Below are 25,452 nucleotides of genomic sequence, written 5' to 3' on the forward strand. Positions count from 1 at the left end.
TTGTAGTCACCCTATCAAAATAAAAGTTGACATGGAGGCATGGGGACTGTAGTCCATGGACCTCTGGAGAGCCACCGTTTGGGCCTCCTCCAAGCCAAACAAGCACTCCACACAAATCCGAGAACGGGAAGCAGCGTCCCAGGCTCCCACGGGAGAAAGCTCCTACGCTTCTCTGGTTGGATGAAAGCTGCAGATGGGATTGGGCGCACCGTCGCGCGAAGGCGGGCACCGAAGGCAACTGGCGTTGTGATTGGGAGGAAGCCGACGACTGGAGGCTATAAGAACTTGCTGAAAGGGGGCGGCTGGTAGCGCAAGCGCTCGGACGAAAAGCTGTCGGCGGAAATATGGCGTCGAAGAACATGGAGACCAAGAAGGCCGTGTGCGTCCTGGCCGGGGAGACCGATGTCAGAGGCGTCGTTTACTTCGAGCAGCAGGCAGGGCCCTCCCTCCCTCCCTCCCTCCCTCCCGGCGTCAGGCTGCGGGCGCTGCTCGCGCTTTCCTGGCGGGCGGTGCAGGCGCCGTGCTTTGGCGGCGGCAGCAGCAGGCGGGGGGATCCCTCGTCGGGTGCCGCTCCGGTGGGCCGTGGGGGAAGAGGCGCAGTCCTGGCGTGGGTGGGTGCGAGTCGGCGAGGGCCCGTTTCCAGCGTGCTTGGCACGGAGCCTGCGCCCGGGGCTCGTCGTGCAAAGAGCGCTGCAAGCGGCCTCGCACGCTCGCGCTCCCCAGGATTGTAACGCCGGCGCGCACAATACCGCTGGGTTTGCATGGGTTACCGCGCAATTTAAGCAAGAGGTTGAGCCCGGGCCCAGTCGGGGGGGGGGGGAGGCGTTTGACGAGTCGCACTTTCAAACTGGGCTTGTGAAGCTCTTGACGCGCCGTTCACGGCGCAGCCAAAACTGGGCGGACAATATTAAAGGCTGGCGGGGGGTGGTGGTGCCTGGGGAGGCTTTCCCGCGAAATCGGCTTCATCTGGTTCTTCGAGTGCAAGAAACACTCCTTACACGCAGTCTCTTCTGTTTGAAGGCGGTATTATTTTACAAAATGGATGGATGCAGCCCCCCCCCCGGGGGGTCTACTTCGCCTAGCGAGGTCCTTTAGTATAATGAGGTTCTTGCCCGTTTGGGGCTGCTGGTTTTCTTTTCCCTGCCCCGGAGCTTGGCTTAAGCGTAGTCGCAAGGTTATCTGGGTGCTTGTTCCAGAGTAGATTAAGGGGCGGTGTGCTGTTAGTTAACCTGCGCTGTGCGGGAATTGCTGAGTCACAGCTGCTGGAGAGCAACCGAGGGAGGGAGGTAGGCAGGCAGGCAGAATAGGGAGAGAAGCGTGAGTTTTGAGATGTAATCCATTGGGCAAAGAGTTTTTAGGAGGTGGCGAGATTAACACTCTGTGAAAATGTACACGGTGGAAAGCAGATAGGAGATGCCTATAAGGAGCATTACATGTGGTTGCCAGTCATTTTCATTTCTAAACAGGCCATACATGTCAGGTTTATTGACTTGGTGTGTGGTATCTACAGGCCTGCAAATACTCATTTCATAACCTGGGCAGGTGTTTATTTTAAATAGTCTTTATTGGGCTGTGTGGGATTTGCTTTGTTACGGTAACTACTTGTAGACTTGGAACAAGACCTGAGGTGCAGGGACTGGGGAATTCTGCTGACATGGTCTAAGCGGCAGTAAGTTTGAGTGGTTTTTAATTTGATACAATTATTATCTTACCAATACCAGTAAAAATTCCAGTATTCCATGGATATTAAAGGCATTGTGTTTCTGGGGGCATTTTTAATTAAAATTATTTCTCATCTTCAACTTTTAAAATCTTTATGGCAGGTAAGTTAATTTCTGTACTGCAGTAGCTTGTTCTGTTTAGGTCTTAATTCATTGATACAGCTTTTAAGTTAACAGCTCACAAGGAGTACCATGAGTTGCTAACAAACCCAAATAAGAGATAGCAAGTATTTAGCTTATAAAGTATTTCTTGCACCTTAGTTAGCTCCTGCATGGAGTCAGCTTGGCAAAGTGGGGAAGACCAGTGGCTGCTAATCTGGTGAATATGGGCTTGATTCCCCACTCTTTTACATGCTGCCAGCTGGGTGACCTTGGGCCAATCAGAGGTCTTTCAGGGCTCTCTCTGCCTCACCAATCTCATGGGAAGAGGAAGGGTAGGCAATTTTAAGCTTTGAGATTTCTTCTGGTAGTAAAAAGTACATGTCCAAAAAAACCCACCTCATTTATTTTCCTCTGTGTTGAGAGCAGGAAGCCCTACAGTTAAAGAGAATATTTACATGACATGCTCATTCAGAATTTTAAACAGATCTAAACTTTAAAGGTCAGTTTCAGGGCCTGGAAACAGATTGGGAGATAATGTAGGTAGGCCAAGACTGGAGTGATAAGATCCCTCAGATCATAGGGGGTTATGTGGTCTTTTGAGTGTCCCTATTTATACTAGCCACTTCATAATAGTGACTTTTGTAAAAACATTGTCACAATTTGATCATCCATATGTAATTTCTTAATACTTTTTAAGTAACTATATACAGATGGTCAAAGAACTAAGGCTTTTGAACTCTGGTGCTGGAGAAGACTCTTGTGAGTCCCTTGGACTGCAAAGCGAACAAACCGGTCAGTCCTACAGGAGATCAGCCCTGACTGCTCCTTAGAAGGCCAGATCCTGAAGATGAAACTCAAATACTTTGGCAACCTCATGAGAAGGAAGGACTCCCTGGAGAAGAGCCTAATGCTGGGAGTGATTGAGGACAAAAGAAGGGGACAACAGAGAATGAGGTGGCTGGATGGAGTCACTGAAGCAGTTGGTGCAAACGTAAATGGACTCCGGGGAATGGTAGAGGACAGGAAGGCCTGGAGGATCATTGTCCATGGGGTTGACTTGCGATGGGTTGGACACAACTTTGCAACTAACAACAACAACGTGTAATTTCTTGTATATCTTATTGACTAGCTCAATAAGTAATAGGTCTCCAGTGCCTCTTCACATTAGAGAGGATGGTGGGGGTGAAAGCTGTCTGTTAGCACAACTGTTACTACAGTTGCAGCAGGGGAGATTGATGTTATGGTGTTTATTTGTCTGGACTAGCCTCCACCATAAGTCTCTTGATATGTGACCATCTTCTGCTGTGTAATTTTGTCCCGTGGTTCCATTTCAACACTGCAGTTCAGTATTGTTTTAAACATATCCTCCTAGACTAACTGAGAATATGCAATTCTAGGTTTCCCTGTTAAGGCACACTCACTGTCTTCTAAGTAGTAACGGTGTAGGTACAGATAACATATGACATAGATAACTTATCCTCAAGGCTTTTCAGAATATATTAAAGGAACTTTGCTTGTCCTTGGCATACTACCCAGGTTTCTCAGCTTGCCACAGTAAATATATCTTGCGAAACAAGTTTGTTAGAATAAAAGATAATTTTATAACTGGTTTAATGAGCTATTAACATTATGATAAATATTTTAGTACAGAGGAATACAACTGCTGAATGGATTGATTTAAGCAGTTGTCAGAGTTTCAGTCGTGGGAAGCAGGTCATTAAGCCAGTTTTCTGCATTATTGGTGTGTAAACTGCCATCAAGTTGCAGCTGTTTTCAAGGCAAGACAAGTTCAGAGGTGGTTTGCCATTGCTGGCCTCTGGATAGACCCTGTACTTGCTTGGTGGTCACCCATTCAGCTACTAAGTCTGCTTAGCTCCCAAGGTTGGATCATTCAGGTTAGGGTTCTGCACTGTGGGTCTCCACAGACAGTATTCAGAAAGACATTACCTGTAAGTTGCATGTAAAGTGTTTCTTTGGTGTCCATCAATTTCATAGTGTGATCTGAATTTCCATATGGCTTGCACTCAACACTACAAATAACGCAACCTTCAGAGGTGCAAGCCACTTTTTCATGTTAGAAAGATGCCCCAAATCCTTGACCAGTTTGGTTGCCTTCTTTTAGCTCCCTTTCTAGAGACCTACATCCAGTATTCAAAATAAATAATACAAAGAAATGATACTGTTCTGTTTGTAATGTTTCCTAATTCTAGTAGGGGTTTTGTTTTCTTGCTGCTGTACCCTTTCATTGAACTGTCCCCTACAACCAACATTCCTCTCCTAGCTAGTCAGTCCATCAAAATATGCATGAAATTAGGATTTTTAAATTATGTGCAAGAGTAAAATTTTGTTTACTCTTGCTTACATTAAGCCTCATATACCTTTTGTTGACTATGCATTCTATTTATGGAAATTCTTTTGAAGCTCTTTGCAGACAGCTTCTAGTTTTAACATCCTAAATATCATCCAAAACCCCTTAATCTTCAGCTGTGGAGAAGGAGGCTATGAAAAAAGGTTAACTGGAAGTCTTGGGCATTGTGTTGCAAACATTAGATGTCATGTAGAGGTTGTAATAATAACCAGCAGAAGAACATGTTACAAACTAGGTGTAACGTCTAAGAGCCTCCAACTGCCTTTCTGCATTGGTGCAGACTTATGTGTAAACCATGTGTTAAACAATTACACCTCTGTACAGCATGCTAGAGCCTCTTGTGGCGCAGAGTGATAAGGCAGCAGACATGCAGTCTGAAGCTCTGCCCATGAGGCTGGGAGTTCAATCCCAGCAGCTGGCTCAAGGTTGACTCAGCCTTCCATCCTTCCGAGGTCGGTAAAATTGAGTACCCAGGTTGCTGGGGGGTAAGCGGTAATGACTGGGGAAGGCACTGGCAAACCACCCCGTATTGAATCTGCCATGGAAACATTAGAGGGTGTCACCCCAAGGGTCAGACATGACCCAGTGCTTGCACAGGGGATACCTTTACCTTTTACAGCATGCTACAGGAAGCCAATCCTTATTCTTCAAGAAAAGACCACAAAGATGATTTTCCTGCTCGTGCTGAGAAGGCAGTGAAATTTAGAAAAGCTCTTTGGGAAGGGTTTGTTTTCTGATCAGAATGGTAGGCCTCTTTTGGCTTTACTAAATGTTGAACAAATCAACGTACCTCACATGTATACAATAATTCAATTTGTACTGAAGATAGAAATGCTTTCTGACAAATATCTCAGGTTTGCTTTCTCTGTTTCAGGGTAATGAACCAGTAACTATTTCAGGACATATTAACTGTTTGACTCCAGGAAAGCATGGATTTCATGTCCATGAATATGGGGACAACACAAACGGTAACTTATGTGTTAATTATTGATAGCTGCTATGTATGGTTTTTGATACTGATAAAATAAGATTTTGTTATTAAATTGCAGTAAATCATTAGTGTTAATAGTAAAATTGTCAAGAGCATTATAAGCAGGTGGGAATACTTCTGGAGAACCATTATAAAATAGGTGGGAATTCTTCTTCCATGCATCTGGGGAACTGAGATGGAAATCTTGAAGGTGATTGTGTATTATCTTCAGTTCTTAATACCTCACCCTAGCACATGCCTCCCAGGATAGAACTCTTGTCAAATCTTTGTGGAGAAACAAGGGTTGACATCTTAAACCGCTCCTGCAGAGCGGATTAAATAAAGTAGTAAGGGCTAAAGGGGAGGAGATAGGGCAGGCTCTGTCCGGGATAAAAACTCGGAGGGCTTCACGGCTCCTGATCAGGCCCTCCGAGTGTCACTTGAGGGCCAAGCAGCCAATGGGGAGCCGTGCGAAGCGCTGCTTTGCCCTGCCTCGCCTGGGCCGGCCAGAGAGTCACCGCTCAGAGGAAAAAGCCTTCCCCAGCGGTAAGTCCTCCGGCCGGCTTCCCCTCGCCCAGGGAGCCTTCTGCTGGGCCCTGGGGCAGGCTCGCCTGCCCCTGTCCCTGGCAGAAGCCCACAAAGCCTGCCACCGCCGTCCTGAGCCTTCTGCCGGGCCCTGGGGCAGCCTCGTCTGCCCCTGGGCCTGGCACTAGGCCGCAGAGCCCGCCACCCCCATCCAGAGCCTTCTGCCGGGCCCTGGGGCAGCCGAGCCTGCCCCTGGGCCTGGCAGAAGGCCGCAAAGTCCCCTTTAAGGCCACCTACCTTCTTCCCAGCATTCTCTTTCTCCTTCCCTTCTTCCCAGCATTCCCTTTGTCCTTCCCTTTCTTCCTTCCTCCCTCTCTCCTGTCTGCCTCTTTCTGGCTACCTGTTTCTCTCCCTCTTCTTCTGTCTCTATCTTCCTCCCTTTCTGTCTTTCTCTCTATCTTTCTCCTTTTCCTCCTTCCTTCACCCCATCCCTCCACCCACCCACCATGCTAGGTCCCTCTATATTTTGGACACAGCGGGCTTAATATCTAGTACATGGCATAATTTTCACAAGTTAAAAAAAAGTAAAATGTTAATATGGCTGTTCATTCCCATGTACAAGCTTAAAGATGTACATAGGTAACTTTGTTGAGTGACTAGACAGACTAGTTTATTATTGTTGCTGTTGTCATTATTATTATTATTATTATTATTATTATTATTATTATTATTATTATTATTCTAATATCCCGCCTCCCTCCGAAGCCTCGAGGCGGCTCACATAAAATCCCATCCCCTAAAATCCATAATAACAGTAACATAAAGTAATTAACAACCAATTGGTCAACAATAAACAACAATTGATGGCATAGTCCTAATCATCGAGTCTCCGCAGCCTCAGCTGCAGGGAGGTGGAGGGAGCTGGCACTACCGCCGGATTTTGTGAGGGGGGGCCTAATCCTCCTCACCGCAAACCTGGCGGAAGAGCTCCGTTTTGCAGGCCCTACGGAATTTAAGTGTCTAAATTACTGCAAAGGGTGATGGAGGGAATTGCCAGTACTGAATTGTGTACAGTTTGCATGGGGACAGATGCTGATACTTTAGTGCCTTTTTACAGGATGTATCAGTGCAGGTGCTCACTTCAACCCTGAGAAGAAAACACATGGTGGGCCGCAGGATGCAGTGAGGTAAGAACAGAACAGGGTCTTGCCTTCTGTGACTTTAAGTCACTCTTTCACAAAGTCACACTAGTACTTCCATAATTCCCACTCATTTGCTCCTGTTACCACATCTCATCCACACTTTTCTTTAAAAGCCATTGTGTGTTTTTTTTCAAGCTAGCTTCTGACTGATGTGCTTCATTTACAATCCATTATTCAGGTGGCCTTGTGGATTTTTCTTTCTTTACTACTGTTTCTCTTGGGATACTTTCATACCTTTTTGCCACTCCTAGACTTTGGGTTTCTTCCTTTTCTGCCTGTGGCATACTTTCTGCTTTCCCAAGAGCCTTTTTCTTGCCAAGCTGACTTGTCAGTTGAGGGTCAGAACTGAACTGTTGGTAAGTGGGTTTAGCTCCTTTCCACATATAAACTGTTGATAATCATTCAGTGCGCTATCTCAGCATAGTTGCTGAAGGTTGATTCTTGTGCCCATCAACTGATTTTCAGCTGCCTATATTGATTAGAAGGCTGTGGATAGTCAATGTGTCAAGTACCTACTTGAAACATAAATGAAGGTAATCCATACACATCTCTTAAATACTGAAATAGGGTATTGGTTTAGTCATATGTGACACAGACCAGGAGAACTTTGTCCTGCATGTAGTTTATTGAGGATTACATAAAATACAAGTACTAGAACAAGAAGAATTACAACCATACAATGAGGAATCAATACTTGAGTGCACTTCCATTACACTGAAAGCATCAGTCCCATAATGGGAACTCCAAATTGCAACGAGAATCCCACCTGAACTTTTTAGAACATTCTAGAATTCTATATACCCAAACTGTAAATGCCTCTCCCTGTGTTGCTGTTATAGCTGATAGTTGGAATTGTATCTGTGGAGAATTCCAGTATTCAGACAACAGTAAAGGCTCAGCATGGTAGTTGCTAGAACCAAATAATCAAGGACCTTTATTGGCATAAGAGAGCAGGATACTAAAGCTATCTTCCTCTGTTTAAGAGTAATGCTAGTTTTTGGTCCTGGCTTGATTTTGATCCTCTTCAATTCAGGGTTCATTTTCATGGCTTTTAGGCATAGTTAGATTAGGTGGCTGAAAAAGGCTTTCTTTCTTGGAGAAAGTATTAAGCAGATATAGCATATAGAAGTGATGGATCAACTAGGTATTGTGCTAACTTGCAAATTCAGTGTGATAGAATTGTAATATCTTAAAGCTCAAATACAGTTCTCTTGAAGCTGTCAGCTTTCCATTTTTAACGATGGGTGAGGCAAGTAGCACCCATCAAAACCCCATTTAGTAACAGCTAACAAAATAGACTGAAATAATTATGTTCTAGGCATGTTGGGGATCTTGGAAATGTGACTGCAGATGCCTCAGGAGTGGCAACATTGTCAATGCAGGACAGCGTAATTTCTCTCTCAGGGCCAAATTCAGTTATTGGGCGTTGCATGGTGGTAAGTATTGACACATTCTTCCCTATAGGTTCTGTCTGGGGAAGGGCATCAGATTGATGATCTTGGGTAGGAGACTGTTGCTAATGAAAATCTTTGCTGGATGTCTCAAGTACTAAGTCTATGGTGTGGACTGATGTTCTCCTTTCCTGTATTCACTTCATTTGTACCACTCCCTTTCTCCCTAGTGAGGACTGAAAGTACACTTATTCTGTTCTCCTCTTTATCTTCACAACCCTAGGGGGTAAATTAAGCTGACAGTGTGGCTCACCCAATGTCACCCAGCTAGCCTCCATGGGGTTTGAACCAAGGTTTCTCAGGATACAGTCTGACAATTAAGCTGGTTGATACGTACGGCTTTGGATAACCTGCCAGGAGGCTGCACATAAAATCCTGCATACATTTAAATAATGCTCTTGAAGCCAGATGGCTTCTGAATATAGCAGAATCTTCTTGCTGTAAGCTTCATGTAAAGAACCATGCAGTTATAGGATGTTCTTAATACTTTGTTCAAGCTGACATTATTGAACCCAAAATTTTTTATGTACAAAGAAATGGGGGAATGATGTTTTTTGAAGTTGTCTAGTCTGAAAATACGCTATATGATAGGCTTTATGGAACACATTAGTTTTTTCAGCCACAAATGCAAATACCAAAGTTTCCTGTTAGCCTGAGACCTACAGTGAGAGAGGTCTGTTCATATCTGATTGGAACTTCAGTTACCTGAGTGCACTGAATTCTTGTGAGAGATTAGTCAAGAATGTTAATACTGTAATAATCAGTCAAATAATATTTTCCTCATATAGATAAAATCTACTTGTGAGCATTGGTCATTAATTGCCTTGTGGCTGAATTGTTTTAAGAGTTTGATTTTTCAAATATTCTGTTTTATATTCAGATCATTGTTGAACTAGGAGAACTCATTAGTCCAGTTGTTTGCTGTTGTAAAACATGGGGTAATTCTGATTTATCTGCCACTTCTAGGTCCATGAAAAAGAAGATGATTTGGGTAGAGGAGGAAATGAAGAAAGCTTGAAAACTGGAAATGCTGGTGCTCGTTTAGCTTGTGGTGTGATTGGGCTTACTAAGGCATAGAGCCTCAAGACTACAAAGCACTTCATATGGAATGTAAATGTACCAGTGAAATTCTGTAGTTAATGGTGGGGGGGGGGGGAACCATTTAATTTCATGACTCTGTTAAATGGAATTTAAGCTGACAAGTTTGTTTTATGTATTGTTTGATGATTAAACTAGCAATGAAACATTATTCCATGAGCTGCTGCCACTATGCGAAGATTGGGTGCCATCAGTTCATTACTTCTCACAGGCAAAGTCTTCTGGGGTTAACTTCCTCATTGGAGAAAGTGTTTTGTGAAAGTATTTTTCATCGCTGTACCTGATTAGTACTTAATACTAATGTGCAGTTAAGATTTCCACTATATCAAGTAATTGTGTGAATAAGCTGAAATAGCCTTACTTTGAAACTTGTTATTCGGTTTATTCTCTGTGACCAAACTTAATACACTATGGAGTTCAAATGAAATCTTGAGTTTGTTTTAGTTCTGAATTAACATGCAGTAGAAGTATGTGGCTTACCTTCAGCTGGGCTCTAAATCAGTATTCCCTTCTCCTTCCCTAGAAAATATAACTTAGTTTACAATTCTGCTAATGACAGTGATGAGTACTGATTTTTCAAGTTTATTATCTAAGGATCTTGTAGGCCTGTTTACTTTTCCAAGCCTGTTCTTGAGCGAAAAATAATATAGTTTTGACATGGATAGTAGCTTTCACAAAGTTGATTGGCTTCATAGCTGTCTTATGTATTCATCAATTTAGTAACATTAACTTTTTCATTATGCTTCACTGTTCCTAAACTAAAAGTTTAGCAAACATTCATGCTTTTACACATGCTTGCTTTGACTAAAACAGTGAGCTGACCCTGATGGGTAGTGGCATAAAAGAAAACTACTCTCTTTAAAGAGTGGGCAAATTTGTCTAAAATCATTCCCATTGACCATTAATGTGGTGTGAAAACCCATCTCACTTCATACAGAGAAGTCTACAAAAATGTTGGCTACTTAATGGCATTCGGGCGGACTTGAAATTGGAAAGATATCCATTCCTGAAGCCATTCATTGTAGGTTTAGCCATCTTGCATTTGAACAATGCAGGTGATACTCCTTTCTTAGTGACAGCAGCAGCTTTGCCAGTATTTTATGCTTTATTTAAACTATCTTGTACTCATTTTAAGTTTTCCTGCAAAGCATCATTACTAGAGGTGCACATTTAGTATATCTAAGCCCCCCAAAAATACCCTTTTGGCATTTTCCAGCTATTCTTTCAACCAGATATTGATTGGGGCTGAATTTTGGGTATCAGAAATGGCATTTAAAGTTGTTGCAGTTCTTTTAAATGCCTTTCAGGTGAATTTCCTACTTGTGGGAGGCATTTAAAGGGACCACATTACCTTTAAATGACCTTTTCTCCTGCCACTGAAAACCATGGAAGATGGGAGCACCTCCTTAGGGGGCCCATAGAATTGGACCCCTTGTTCCAAACATTTTACATCTGGGTTTTTTTAGAAGCACCAGCAACTATGTTTCTAATTTGGTGCTTCTACCTTAAAACCCAGCTCAGCCCCAGGATGATATTCCTGGATAAATTCTCCATTATATACCTTATGGGGACCATTAACTATAATGGTTCCCATAGAGTATAATGGAGCTGAAAAAAATAGGATTCCCTGAATAAAATGCCAAAGTGTTATTGGCATTTGGGAATATCAGGAAGTATTGATATTTTTGGGTTTAACCAGTACTTGAATTTGTTTCACTCAGGACTTTGAAATAATAGACTGAATAGAACTTCTGCAATCCTTCCAAGGCATCTGTATGCTGATTTTTATTCAATACCTACTAAATACTTAACCCTTTCCATAAGTATGTAGGTAGTGGTGTTAGCTTTTGGAAATAGTATGGAAACAAAAGTTCAACACAGGGAAATAGATTTCACAAGTATATGAAGTTTTTTTATTCTATTGCAAGAAAAATGTTCCTTCCTTAGATTCCCACCTTTGAACAAGAGAAACAAATCCATGTTTGCCTAAATGGGAGCTGTGCCTGAACTTGCCATGTTTAGCCAGAACAGAAAACATACAGAAAATCAAAACTTGAAGCTGTTTTTCAAAGCAGAAGAGCTTCAGCTGTTTGTGGCAACTAATGGGAGTCACCTTAGTGCATGGGTTAATTATGGAAACAGGAATTATACAGTCCCTCATGCTTGCTGCCATTTGTTAGTACTGACTGCATTTTTAAAACTGCTGTATAGGAGCTAATATATTCAGTATTTATTTTAGTTAAAAGTAATTGGACAGGTGGTACAACTAGGTTATGAAGTAGTCAGGCAAAACAGACAATCTGCTTTCAAATATTCTACTCATGACATATTAGAATACAGTGGTAATTTGATGTGCCTTTTTTACCTTGCTTCCACTGAATACACCAATGGACTTAATTACAAAAATAAGCTAATGTACTTTCTGAGTTCTCACTTTATGGGGAAGTTCTTTTTAGGGCAACATTTTTACCATAGCATCAACTGGATTGGAAGGGGAGGAGAGAAGCAAAAATAATAGTTGATTCCACTGCAAACACTAAAATTTGTCTTAAAACAACATTTAAAGCTACTGTTTTTTCCCATCTAGTATAGTCATGTAGATAATTAAAATGCAGAAATCTAAGAATCAATGTAACTACTACAAATATTTAGCTTCTGTGAACTGTTATACAAACATGTTTAACAAATTTAAACAAAGTCTAATTTAGACTCCCAATACAGCATTAACAGTTCAAACTTTAAGATGTTGAACAATCCTTTACCACTTCAGTGCAGTGTAGGAAGAATAGCACACATTAAAGTTTGTTATGAAAATAGAGTTTATTAAAAACACATCCCTATTTGCCTTGAGGAGCTTTCACCGTTACCTTCACTTAAATTAAAAAAAAATAGAAAGCACTTCTAATTCTGACTTGTAAACTTTTTAAAGTCAAAACTTTTAAAAAGTTACAGCAAAAATGGGTAATGGTTTATTCATTTTTTGTGTTATTTTGTAACTTTTAAATAGAAGGAAAGCAATTAAATTGCTTACATAGCCCCATAAACTATGGAGATGTGATAAAGCAGAAGCAAATATACAGCATACTGTACAACTCTAAAGCTCTACACTCCAATGTCACTTTTTTGACAAAGATTCCAGTCTCTAGCGAGGTGTCTCTACAACTGAGCCAGTAGACTTTTCAGGTTGTTCAAGAGATGAGGTAGCCTCAGATGTTAACTCTTCAGCAGGCTTTGCACCTGTAGGTTCAGACTCCCCTTTAAGTTCTGAAATAGCGTCTGCGTTTTCTACTTTGCCACTCTGGGATTCATGGTTTTTGATGCCATCTACCCTGTCTGTCAACTCAGGTTTTTCTTTTCCTCGATTTTCGTCCTTTTCTCTGCGAGACTCCCTATCCCTAGAATCTCTCTCTCTGTGTCCACTGAAACGCCTATTTCTTTCCTCCAAGTCTCTGTGTCTGTCACGTTCAGGGCTTCTTCTTCCTCCCCATTCTCTCCTTTCACGATTACCAAGTCGCTCATGTTCTCTATCATCATTGCGGTTACCATAGCGCTCATTTTCTATTCGATTTCCAAATGACCTCCTTCCAAATCTTTCCTGGTCTCTGTTTGGATTGAAGGGCTGCCTATCATTCCTAAATTGCCTTCCATCTCTGTTATCATCTGGTCCACCTGGCCCCCCTCCAGGCCTCACAAAGTGACCAGGTGGTGGGAAAGGGCCCTTCATCCCATGAGGCGGAGGCATCCCAAAGCCTCCTGGGCCTGGAGGTGGACCTCTATGCATCATATGCGGAGGCATGTGTCGTGGTGGCATCATTGGAAATCTTTGCAGGTGAGGTGGTGGCATTCCTGGAGGTCGATGGAGGGGTATCATACCAGGTCGTGCACCAAGCAAGCCAGTAGAAGGCGCCTGTAGCCCAATTACTGGACTAGGTGTAACTCCTTGAGTACCTAGACATTAAAAGAAATAGAATTAGCTGTAAAACAGCACAAGACACATGCAAAACTGGCAGTATCAAGAAAATTATCAGACTTGCTTGTATATGTGATCTTCCTAAGCATACAATCTCAGAATGGTTTTACAAACATTAAAAAAAATGATATTCCTAACTGCATCAAACCTATTTTGTGCATTATGATACTACCGTTACATTATGATACTACCGTTATGATACTATATCTTTCTCAAGTCTGTTGCCTTTGCACAACTGCCACCAACATGACCTTTCACATTACATCATTTAGGTTTGGCTAAGTAGTCAGAGTTTAGACTACACTACATATTTAGTATAACAAAGACACCTGAATTTATATAGCTAAAGCAACCAAATGTAACAGCTTTTAGCATATACCTGAATGCAGGCACACATATCCAATATGCACAGTTTTATAAACTAGGGCAAAAATCAAACACATTGCATACATCCTACTCTATGTAGATCTCTGAAATATATATAGAGCTTCATACAGAAAGGCAGCCTCAATGTATTTGATAAAATTATAAGTTTATAAATGAAGATGGACAATAAGAACATCAAGACTGCGGTTATAAGCTACGAAAAAGTCTCCCCCAACCTTTAAGGCAGTTGACCAATGGGCTGGAACTACTGGAAATGGAAGTTAACTGTGGGTGGCTCAAACAGTGGTTCTAGGTCATTATAGTACCTAAACCTAGAAATGGGGGGGGGGCTGATATCCCCAGTACTCATTGCGCCAAATGTCAACCAAATGCCTGGTGGAAGAGCTCCATCTTATAGGCTCTGCGGAACCCAGAGTTCTGACAGGGCCTGCAGCTCTTCAGGGATCTCATTCCACTAGGTAGGGGCCAGAACCGAAAAGCCCCTGGCCCTGGTTGGGGCCAGACATGGGGGCCCAGGATCACCAGCAAATTCATATCTGCAGAGCGGATAGCCCTGCTTTGACTTTATGTTTGACGGGCTCTCTTCTGATACTTATCCTAAAATCTGGGCTGATCACTATTGTGCTATATTTAAAATCTCATCCACAGCTCTAATTGAGAATTCAGATATGGAACCATCTAATATTCCCATCTGGCCCCCAGTGAGTTCCAACAAAATTCTAGAATTGATAAACTAAAAATCGGTAGATCCCCTAGACCAGACTATCTTCCAGCAGGAATCCGGAAAAAGTTTTGTTCCTGGTGGCCCCTCCCCCTTACTAATTTATTTACACGTATAGATCATCATTTCAGAATAATTAAATTCATGGCTTAACTCGATCATCATGCCAATTTTTATAAAAGGTAATCCACACCTTCCTCAAAATTTTCACCCAATTCGTTTACATTCCATAGTTGGCAAACTCCATGTTAAACATCTTGAATGGCACCTTATTTCATGGATACATTCTTCTAGAATTATTGGCCCGGAAAAAAATGTTTTTTTTAGGGAAGTCTACTCTAGATCATTGCCTGCTTCTGGCTTTTCTTGCTGAAAAATATATGAACTTTGGAACAAAAAAGTTATACGTAGCATTCATGGATTTGAAAACTGCCTTTGACTCAATTGTTATGGGGGGAAGTTTGAGCATTGAAAAATTGATCTACACTTACTGTTTTTACTTCGGAAACTCCATATTGGCACCTCAAGTCAAATATTCTGCCCAGGGCCTCCTCGCAGCTAAACTGCCAGTCACTAAAGAAGTCACTAAAGAGCCGGAAACTGAAATTGGGGACTGTTCTTGCCCCACACCTTTTCAACCTGTACCTGTCTGACTTGACAGAGAATTATAATCTGATCAATGGGCATCATCCAAATGTGGGCTCACGCATGACACCCATGCTATTGTATGCAGATGATACAGCTATCCTTTCCTGCTCAGAAGAGGGTTTCTCAAGATTTCTCAATTGCTTTTATTGCAATATACTATATATTGCAATATACTCAATTGCAATATACTAAAATGGTCTGTCCATTATAAGCAAGCTTCCAACTTAGTGACGTGTTCCTCCTTATTTCTTGGAAGGTATCTGATATGTCCTGGCTGTTATAAGAATTTTTAAGGCTAAAATTTTAATCAAATTCTCGGGAATTGGCAAATGAAGAAGCTACAATTCAATTTCTGCAGAGACCACACTGTGTGTGGCTGAATATTTAATGGTGGTTTATTGAGCTAGATCCAAAATATTTTAATATTTTTTATTATTCACTCTTTGATTGTATCTGTCCCTCACTTGTTTTATGCCAATAAAGGTATCATTATGGGATATGCCACCTTGTGATTTATCTTGCAGTGTAAACAAATGTCAGAAGTATTTCAGATTGGACTTTGGCCTTCTGAAAATGGAGGACTCAATAGGAAATCTGCACAATCATCTTCCATCCTCGCTCAAACTCTTCTGTGAACATAGCAAGCATGCAAGAGTGCATTCCACTCTTCCTGAGGGTAGCTGGAGGATAGGAAGCGGAAAGTGGGGAAATCAATTCCATGAACTCATTCTGTTCATGGAAAGTATCTCTCTTGTGCTATCTCCACAAGTACCCTCCAAAGACAGATCCATTTCTGCAACCCACCCCAAGACCAGTTTTTGAGGGGTGGCCTAAAAATCCCATAATAAATAATAAATAAAATAAATCATCATGACTCCTGCCTTCCATGAGCATAAGCTGCTCAGCAAAAAGATGTGATATACATAGTTCAAATACATTCTGTGCTACATGAAGAAGCTTCATATTACATGAAGCAGTGAAAAATTAAATATTAAGACTTGTAAAGTGTAAGTGGTATTAAATGTCCTCCAAGTGAAACCACAAATTCTGAGTCCAGTAGCACTTTTATGGTTAACAAAGTTTTATTCAAGGTATGAGCTTTCATATGCATGCACACTTACTCAGATCCAATGTATACCATATAGGACATTCTACCTGAAGTGTGTGCGCACAAAAAAGCTCATACCTTGAATAAAATTCTGTTGGTCTTAAAGGTGCTACTGAACTCAACATTTGTTGCTGCTTCAGACCAACACAGCTACCTGCTTGAATCCAAGTGCAACTAGTAAAACTATCATTTAACCACCTAACTTTCTGAAGTGAAGACACAGTAATTATATCTAAAATTATATCTAAAAATATCTAAAGCTAGCTTTTGGTCAAGGGATAAAAGGGCCAGAACTCTTCTCAGTAATCCTTGGCTTTCACCATCCTGTGTTATCTGAAAAATATGCCAGTACACAATTGACCACTAGTTCCAGATCACTTATGAATGAATTAGTACTGGCACCAATACCAATCCTTGTGGGACCCCTCATTGTGATAACAGTCCATCTGCTCTATTCTTCACTTTCTGACAGTTTTTAATCCATAAGAAAAAACTGTCTTCTTATCCTATGACTGTTTAGGTTAGGAGTCTTTGGTGAGGTACTCTTGAGGGAAAACCACCATGACTTCTGCAAAGGGAATTCCTGCCTCACCAACCTTTTGGAGTTGTTTGATAAAGTGAATAACCATGCACACAATGGTGATCCAATAGACGTTATATACTTGGACTTTCCAAAGAAATGTCTACTGGATCACCATTGTCTAATGGTTATTCAATTTTTGAAACAACTCTAAAATGCTGGTGAGAGAGGAATTCCCTCTGAAGAAGCTATGCTGATTTTCCCTAATAATTCTATCTATGATTCTACTAATTGTTAGGCTGACTGGCCTGTAATTTCACCCTCTGGAAGTCTTTTTTGAAACTACTGTACCATTTGTTACTCTTCATTCTTTTCATACAGCTGCTAAAATTGATATTTTACATATATGGGTTAATAGATCCCACATTTGAGTTCTCTAAGAATTGTAAAGTGTTTGACATCAAGCTTTTATTGTTCCCTATAGGTCTAGAATTTCATGTAATCACCTCAATTTTCCTCAGTTCTTGATGCTGTGGCATGAGTACACACTTCACACATCCCACAGTGAACACAGAATCAAAACATTCATTGAGCTTCTCTACCATCTCCCCATCTTCCTCAAGCAATCCCTTTATCCAATAATATGCAAGCAAAAACATAGACCTGCACTGTTCCATTTGTGCAATATCTTGTGTGACCCCCATAGCCCTTTCCTCTTTATGTATTTCAGTGCCTTGAATCTGGTCACACAGATCTTGTGCAAGCTGAAACTGAAGTGGGGCATCTAATTTAACTACTGCAGTCTTTATCTTGGATTTCCACCTGGGCAAGAATTTGAGCCAGATTCAACCCAATATCTTTTTACTCTCCATTCTGTTCCAATAGACAACAGGTCTAGATCTTTCCATAAATGTTAACTGCAGAGATACCCTTTTCTCCCTAATTTTTTTAATACATCACTACCGTTTCATTAATATAATAAACCAACACTTTCTAACCAAATATTCACTAGTTATTGCTTTTGGTTTCCAGAATTTTGCTAGAAGGAATGTCGCTTCCATAACTATATTCTTCTGAATGAATAACAATATTACAGTATTTGCTGGCGTATAAGACTACTTTCCCCCCCTGAAAAACATGGCTCCAAGAGGGGGGGTCGTCCTATACGCCGGGTGCACTTCAGTTGGGATAGACATAGCTGCCCATAGTGGCCCATAGTACTGTAATGTAATGTAACAAACTCTATATTTTGAGTGGAAATGTTGGGGGGTCGTCTTATACGCCCAGTCGTCTTATACGCCCAGTCGTCTTATACGCCGGCAAATACGGTACTTTTCTAACTTCTTCTCCAGCAGACCAAATAACAACATTGAACTACAGGGCACTGTATGCATCAATATTTCACCTTCAATTCTACATAATTTGTGCCAGTACTTTATCACAGAATGGTCCCGCAATGTGAGAGTGAGAACCTTCACTCACATAGATCAAACCTGGACTTTGTAAACGTGAATACACTGATGTCTTACCAAAATACTACAAAAATAGAGTATAGACCTTCTAACATGGGAGTGATGAGACTTCCCTTTCATGGCTGCCCAAATGGCAAAAATAGTTGCCACCTGTTTCTTTAATGTACTGGTACTAAGACCTTTGGCTAACTCCTCTTGTAAAAAGAAGAGAACTCCCACTTTGGCTGTAGAGGCTCTATCCCATGGTCAAAACACTATGACTGAAAGACCTACTAAGTGTTGTAAACCCTACTGGTATAACATTTCCTAGAGACTATCAGATCACTCAACTTCCAGGCTGTGAGGTTTGGAACCCTGGCTGAGGTGAGAGTTCTCTGTTGAAGATGAACCTTCCTTACTGGAAGACACTAGGACTCCTTGATGGACAACATCAGAAGGCCCTGAAACCATTACCTCCACGACCAGAAAGGAGCAAGCCACCAACCAATAGTACTTCCATCTTGAGATTAATGATTCTCTGAATCACACTTTGGATTAGGAAAGGTGTACAGCAGCAGATTTGGCCAGTCACAGCTTAATGCATCTATCTCCATGGCCTGCAAAGACCTTGTTCATGAGACAAACTAGGGTGCTTGAAAGTTTTGTTCTGTTATTAACAAATCCAGCTTGCTGAACTTGTGACATCTGTTGAAAAATGGCCTTTGTTAGCACCCGTTCTGCTTGTCCCAAATGAGCCAGTCTGCTAAAGTGTTGTTCTGCCCACTGCATCAACAGCTTTGCCTCTATATGCAGTAACAGATTCTGTAGCCCTTGATGGTTGATGTAGGATTTAGCTATCATATTGTCCATGTGAACAATGACATGTTGTCCTTCCAAGGTATCCTGACAGGACATCAACCTGAGCCTTATAGTTCTCAGCTCCAGAAAATTGCGTTGTGACAACCCTTCCTGAGATCAAATACCCCTATGAGCGAGCCCCTAACTCCAGCCAGGGAGGCTGGCACCCAAAGTAATAACCATTCGGTTCCTGAAACAGAGTTACCTCCAGAACCTGGAAGGATTTGCCCACCACTGTAGTTGTTGTGCCATGGATAAACTAGATTTAAAGCCCATTGTACTTGTAAATACAATGGGCGCTAGAAAGGGTGAATGGGAGAGTGTCTTGCCTGGTAGAGGGTTTGTGGCAGGGGTATTGTAGGTTTTTTGGCAGAAGGGATGGTAGAGGTTTAGGAAAGTATAGAGATAGTAGGGCGGACTTTCCACCGGGCCTAGAAGCACACCCGGGTCCTCCCCCCCCCCCCCCGGCGGCAGTGTGGCTTTCCCACCGGGCCTAGAAGCCTCCCTCTGTACTCACGCTGTCACACCTGACTGGAACTCTGTCCTGGTGAGGGCCCTCACCTGGACCGGCCCCACCCACTCAGCCTTAACCAATTATTTATACCGCTCCCTGAACTGTTTAAAGATGCTTGAACTGCTTTGTGGGCTACGAGATCCTGGAAAGGCAGAAGGAATTTTATAGTGGGTGAGATTGGAATCTGTACCATGGGATAAATCCTGACAGGATACCATAATTCCTAGCAACCGTGTCAAATTGTGAGCTCCTGTATTGAGAACAAGCTCTTCTCCTGCCTGTCCTGTGATGGAAGCACTCTGTCCTGAACAGTGTCTATGATGGCCCCTAGGTGCAGGACCCTTTGATAGCATGTTAAGTTGCTTTGCCTCAAATTATAATGAACTCATGGGTTCTGAAGGCATGAAACAGTCTGATTTACCTCCCACATTTCCTGTAGGAAAGATCAAAATGCCATCTCAGGTGCCATTAGTGAGACCAAGACTTTGGAGAACAAAAGGAATTTTGAAGCCAAAAGGAAGAGCTGGAAATTGGGGACTGTTATAAGAAAAGCACAGGAACTTCCAATGTGATTTTGATTGGGATATGCAAATAGGATCCTGAAAGATTGAATGTCAGAATATCTCCCTTCTGACTAGATAACACAGACTTGAATGTTTCCATCCTGAACTTATTTCTTATCCTTCTGTTGAGCTACTTGAGATCTAAAATGGCTGTCACATCCCCATTCTTTTTTATGACTATAAAAAAGTCTATTAAAAAGGCCCCCAAGGATTTTTGAGGCTCTAGAATGGGATCTATTGCTCCCATGTCCAGAAGATGTTGAATGGCCTTGAGAATAAGATGTTTCTGTGGACAATGATTTCTTTAGGCCTAAAAAAATATATTGGGAGGGAAGAATCAAAGTCCCAGACAGTATCTGTTTGATTTCCCATTGTACTGTGAAATACTGAAGACAACCTCCTACCTTGGGTAAGTTTGGATCTCTGAGATAGTCGTGTCAAAGAGCTCTTTTTTCAGCCCTTTGGATTCTGCCCTTGTGTGGGAATAAGGGGTTCACCACCTAACCGCAAAACCAAGTATCTCTTCTAGCTGTTACATTTGAAGCCCTAGCTGACAGTTGGATTGCATCCAATGAGGTATCTGCAGAGAAAACCACAGCCAGAGCAATATTTTTTAAAATTTTCTTCGTTCTATAAGGGTCCCTTGGTAGGCCACCCACCTCTGCAGGTAAAACAGAATTGGAACTAGCTACAGAATCGTCCACTAAAGGAAGTTTGAATCATTCCATCACATCTAATACCAAGGTATAAAACTCGGAAATGACAGATGATTAGACTTAAGCCACGTAAGTGAATCCCACTCAGTCTGGACCACCAGAAAGGAACACATGACGGGAAGACCCCACTTTTGGAAAAGCTCTACCTGAATCAGTAGGCTTGCATGTGAACACCTCTGTGTTAACTGGAATTCCTAGAATGCAGAGTACTTTTGGAAGAATCCTACAGAAGAGTTCCTGCAGGAAGAGACAAGTCTACATGATGGTTGGCCCCATATTCATGTCCCCAAAAAGGACTTGTTTTTCAGCTACAACTAGAGGAGCAATCTTCTTTTGGGCTGGGGGTGGGGAGAGTGGGAACTTCTACCAGCCCCTCTACTTCCTGATACTGTTTAAAAAGAAGATTGACATCTAGATCTGCTAGAAGAATTAAAGGCATCCTTGATATTAGCCTGCTTCTCTAATTTCCTTCTGCTGCATTTTTCCTCTAATTCAATTTAGGTGACTGTCCTGAATGTTTTCCAGTGTTGAATTTCCTGCCAGATCAGAGCCTAGCTGGGAACCTGCATTGTGAGTCGGGGAAGGGAGGGGGGGAAGAGTTCAAGACTAGAAGCTAAGCTATCCTGAGGCACATTCTCTGAATGTTCTACCCTCACTGCCATTTCCAACTTTTTTTTTTTTTGTAAAAGAATGGGGTGAAAAAATCCACACCAAGGGAACTTCTTAATGGAGTTCAGAAGGCTAATCAAAGTCTGGGGATGCGGTTTATCTCCCACCCACATGGAAGGTCCAGAGCACTGTGGTGGTAACTACTGACGTTCCTTTGATAGAGGGACTGGATAAGCTCCTGGTCCAAAAACTGAGTAGCCCACAGCTGAAGTGATCTGGATGGCGAGGGATCAGGAGGGAAGTTTTCCAACACTTCTTGCTTTGCTCTAAAGCTTCTCCTGCAGGAAAAAAAAATTCAGCCTGAAAGGGGAGGGGGGTAGCATCCTTCCCACTCCCTGTAAAGTCTTTACCAAAGGAAAAACAAAACAGAAAACAAAAGTAAAAAGGTTTTTTAAAAAGAGAAAATCCTAATTTGGAATTGTACAGAGCATAGCCAACGACAAATGTCTCTCTTGAGGCAGGCCTGAAGACTTCATGAAGAGAGAAGATTCTCCCTCCTAGGGATTGCATAAGGATTGGTGAACCTCTTTGTAAGGGGGGAGGAGCTTCTCCCAGAGGTGCCAACTGTTCCACCCTAGACTACTGGAGTTAATGCTTTGTTATTTAAAATTGATATCCAACCTCACAAAGTAATTTTCAGTTGAATCTATATTTTTGGATCGCCTCCTGCTATACTGGTAACAGGTGTAATATGATCTACAATCAAATAAAATATTATAAATGTCAAGTAAAGATTCTGTGATAAGCAAATATTTTTTCATTTTTCAAGTAATCAAATATATAGATATGTACTTTTTAAGGATTTCCAGTAGCCTTGTTCACATGTTATAATTATGATGTGCATGCTGGATAAATCTGTTTGTAAGACAAAGCCTTTTGAACTTGTCCATAGGGTTTTCATGGCAAAGATACAGGAGTGGTTTGCCATTTCCTTCTCCAGTGGATCACCTTTTGTCAGAGCTCTCAGCTATGACCGGTCCGTCTTGGGTGGCCCTGCACGGCATAGCTCATAGCTTCACTGAGCTACGCAAGCCTCCTTGCCACAGCAAGGCAGCGATCCTTGAAGGGGAAGGCTCTCTGTCGGGGAATCGAACCCCGGTCTCCCACGTGACAGGCGGGGATACTTACCACTATATCCAGAAGTACAGGCAGGATTTCGAAGAGGCAGAGGAACTAGAGATCAAATTGCCAACATACGCTGGATCATGGAGAAAGCTAGGGAGTTCCAGAAGAACATCTACTTCTGCTTCATTGACTATGCTAAAGCCTTTGATTGTGTGGAGCACAACAAATTGTGGCAAGTTCTTAAAGAGATAGGAATACCAGAGCATCTTATTTGTCTCTTGAGAAATGTATATGCAAGTCAAGAAGCAACAGTGAGAACCTGGAATTGAGAAAGGAGTTCGGCAAGGCTGTATACTGTCGCCTTGCCTATTTAAACTTGTATGCGGAGCACATCATGAGAAAGGCGGGATTAGAGGAGTCACAAATTGGGATCAAGATTGCAGGGAGAAATATCAACAACCTCAGATATGCAGATGATACCACTCTAATGGCAGAAAGTGAAGAGGAACTAAAGAGCCTGTTGATGCGAGTGAAGGAGGAAAGTGCAAAAGTTGGCTTGAAACTCAACATCAAGAAAACAAAGCCCTCTCAATTCCTGGCAAATAGATGGGGAAGAAATGGAGATAGTGACAGATTTTATTTTCCTGGGCTCCAAGATCACTGCAGATGGGGACTGCTGCAAAGAAATTAAAAGACGCTAGCTCCTGGGGAGGAAAGCTATGGCAAATCTAGACAGCATCTTAAAAAGCAGAGACATCACCCTGCCAACAAAAGTGCATTTAGTCAGGGCTATGGTATTCCCAGTTGCAATGTATGGCTGTGAAAGCTGGACCATAAGGAAGGCTGAGCGTCAAAGAATTGAGGCTTTTGAACTCTGGTGCTGGAGAAGACTCTTGCGAGTCCCTTGGACTGCAAGGTAAACAAACTGGTCAGCCCTAGAGGAGATCAGCCCCGACTGCTCCTTAGAAGGCCAGATCCTGAAGATGAAACTCAAATACTTTGGCCACCTCATGAGAAGGAAGGACTCCCTAGAGAAGAGCCTAATGCTGGGAGCGATCGAGGGCAAAAGAAGAAGGGGACGACAGAGAATGAGGTGGCTGGATGGAGTCCCTGAAGCAGTAGGTGCAAACTTAAATGAACTCCGGGGAGTGGTATAGAACAGGAAGGCCTGGAGGATCATTGTCCATGGGGTTGCGATGGGTCGGACACGACTTCGCACCTAACAACAACAACCAAGACAAAGCCAATGTACATTCATTTTACAAATTGTATTGGGAATCAATACCTGGAAAAATGTGTCTTCACCCAAATGTTCAGCTGTATTTACATTGAACATGAGAATAACTCAATACATATATAAATTATCAAATGTATACTGTATGATTGAACTATTTGTATAATGACCAATAAAATTGCCTCCAACAAGCTTGATAGTACAAGAATCTGCTGCCATTTATCATCCCAGGTAAATTTAATTATCCAAGCTTAATATACATGTTTATAAGTGCAGTCTTATTTTCAAAATACTAACTATAAACAAAACCTGAGAGCAAAGTTATCACCATATTACATACAAATGGCACCTATGATTTTTATTTATTATCTATTCATATTACCAAATATCATCCAGGTTGGCTGATGGAAACATTCTTAAACAATTCTAAAACTGCAGTGATCCAACATCTTTTCTTCTTCAAACAAATCTTGCACGTGCGTGTGTGTCTTCAACTGAATGCCCATACTTTGAAGAAAACATGAATTTTCCCAAATAGTAATATGTACAATTTGTTACATATTAACTAGCAAGAAAACCCCACTTCTAAACCTCCCCATATTATTGCTGAAAATCTTCAAAAATGGCGTTTACAGAGATATCTGCTTAAAAATTATATTACCCATCTTTCTGGGATTATGAGCTTTTCAAATTCTTACAACCATTATCATCAGTTAAACTGACATAATGAGTTTATATGTTGGATTTAATTACCAGCATATGTAAAACTGCTTTCAACCAATATAAATCTGATTTTTTCAATGCTAGAAGTTATGGTCTCTATCACTCACAAAACAGATGATTTTGTACTCAAGGTATATAAAGGGATACAAAAGGGAATGACATGTAAAATATAAATAATAATCCTAGGTATGATATTCATTTTAAGTGTATCTATGGAAGAGCCTCTTGTGGCGCAGAGTGGTAAGGCAGCCGCCTGAAAGCTTTGCTCATGAGGTTGGGAGTTCGATCCCAGCAGCCGGCTCAAGGTTGACTCAGCCTTCCATCCTTCCGAGGTCGGTAAAATGAGTACCCAGCTTGCTGGGGGGTAAACGGTAATGACTGGGGAAGGCACTGGCAAACCACCCCGTATTGAGTCTGCCATGAAAACGCTAGAGGGCGTCACCCCAAGGGTCAGACATGACTCGGTGCTTGCACAGGGGATACCTTTACCTTTACCTTTACTTTTCAGTTTGAAGTTACCTATCCAAACTATCTTATTAAAATTTAGCAAAATCCCATGTGTAATCTCTCGGAATCAATGTTCCAAGATCAGTAATGACATTTAGTTACCACCAAAAATGTCCATAAGCAAGTACACACTATCTTTCAATGGTATCAATTCTTTTCTTCAATTAATCGATATCCATACAAGCCTCCAAACCTATTAATAATATTCATTAAATAAGAACTAAAATTGAGATCCCAAAATAAAATTTTAAAATCATATTAAAATAATTTTAAATTACAAAAGAGTTATTATTTTATCCCATAACAAATTTACATTTTACTTGCCATTCTTTTCTTTATATCTTGCAGACAGATTAATAAT

The 25,452-nt window shown here is 41.6% G+C and overlaps 2 protein-coding genes across 5 annotated transcripts in view; one reads left to right on the plus strand and one right to left on the minus strand.

Moving 5' to 3' along the window:
• The first annotated feature begins 180 nt into the window (after positions 1-180).
• SOD1 (superoxide dismutase 1) lies at positions 181-9,864 on the plus strand. The gene is made up of 5 exons (XM_077342537.1): positions 181-434; positions 5,066-5,159; positions 6,804-6,873; positions 8,207-8,324; positions 9,306-9,864. The coding sequence occupies exons 1-5, from the start codon at positions 345-347 to the stop codon at positions 9,414-9,416; spliced, it is 483 nt and encodes a 160-aa protein (XP_077198652.1). The 5' UTR covers positions 181-344; the 3' UTR covers positions 9,417-9,864.
• A 1,459-nt stretch (positions 9,865-11,323) lies between these two features.
• Positions 11,324-25,452, minus strand: part of SCAF4 (SR-related CTD associated factor 4) — a 79,027-nt gene continuing 64,898 nt past the window's right edge. For all 4 annotated transcript variants that reach the window (XM_077342535.1, XM_077342532.1, XM_077342534.1 and 1 more), the window contains one exon: positions 11,324-13,385. In XM_077342535.1, the coding sequence (XP_077198650.1) occupies positions 12,580-13,385 (806 nt within the window). In that variant the 3' untranslated portion in view covers positions 11,324-12,579. The remainder of the gene's footprint in view (positions 13,386-25,452) is intronic.

This window comes from Paroedura picta, chromosome 6 (assembly GCF_049243985.1).
Source record: "Paroedura picta isolate Pp20150507F chromosome 6, Ppicta_v3.0, whole genome shotgun sequence".
NCBI lineage: Eukaryota > Metazoa > Chordata > Lepidosauria > Squamata > Gekkonidae > Paroedura > Paroedura picta.

Bases quoted from the DNA above. Each gene is read 5' to 3' on its own strand.
- SOD1 (XM_077342537.1), top strand. From the start codon at position 345: ATGGCGTCGAAGAACATGGAGACCAAGAAGGCCGTGTGCGTCCTGGCC. The intron at 435-5,065 runs GCAGGGCCCTCC...TCTCTGTTTCAG, and splicing joins TCGTTTACTTCGAGCAGCAG to GGTAATGAACCAGTAACTAT. The intron at 8,325-9,305 runs GTAAGTATTGAC...TGCCACTTCTAG, and splicing joins TTATTGGGCGTTGCATGGTG to GTCCATGAAAAAGAAGATGA.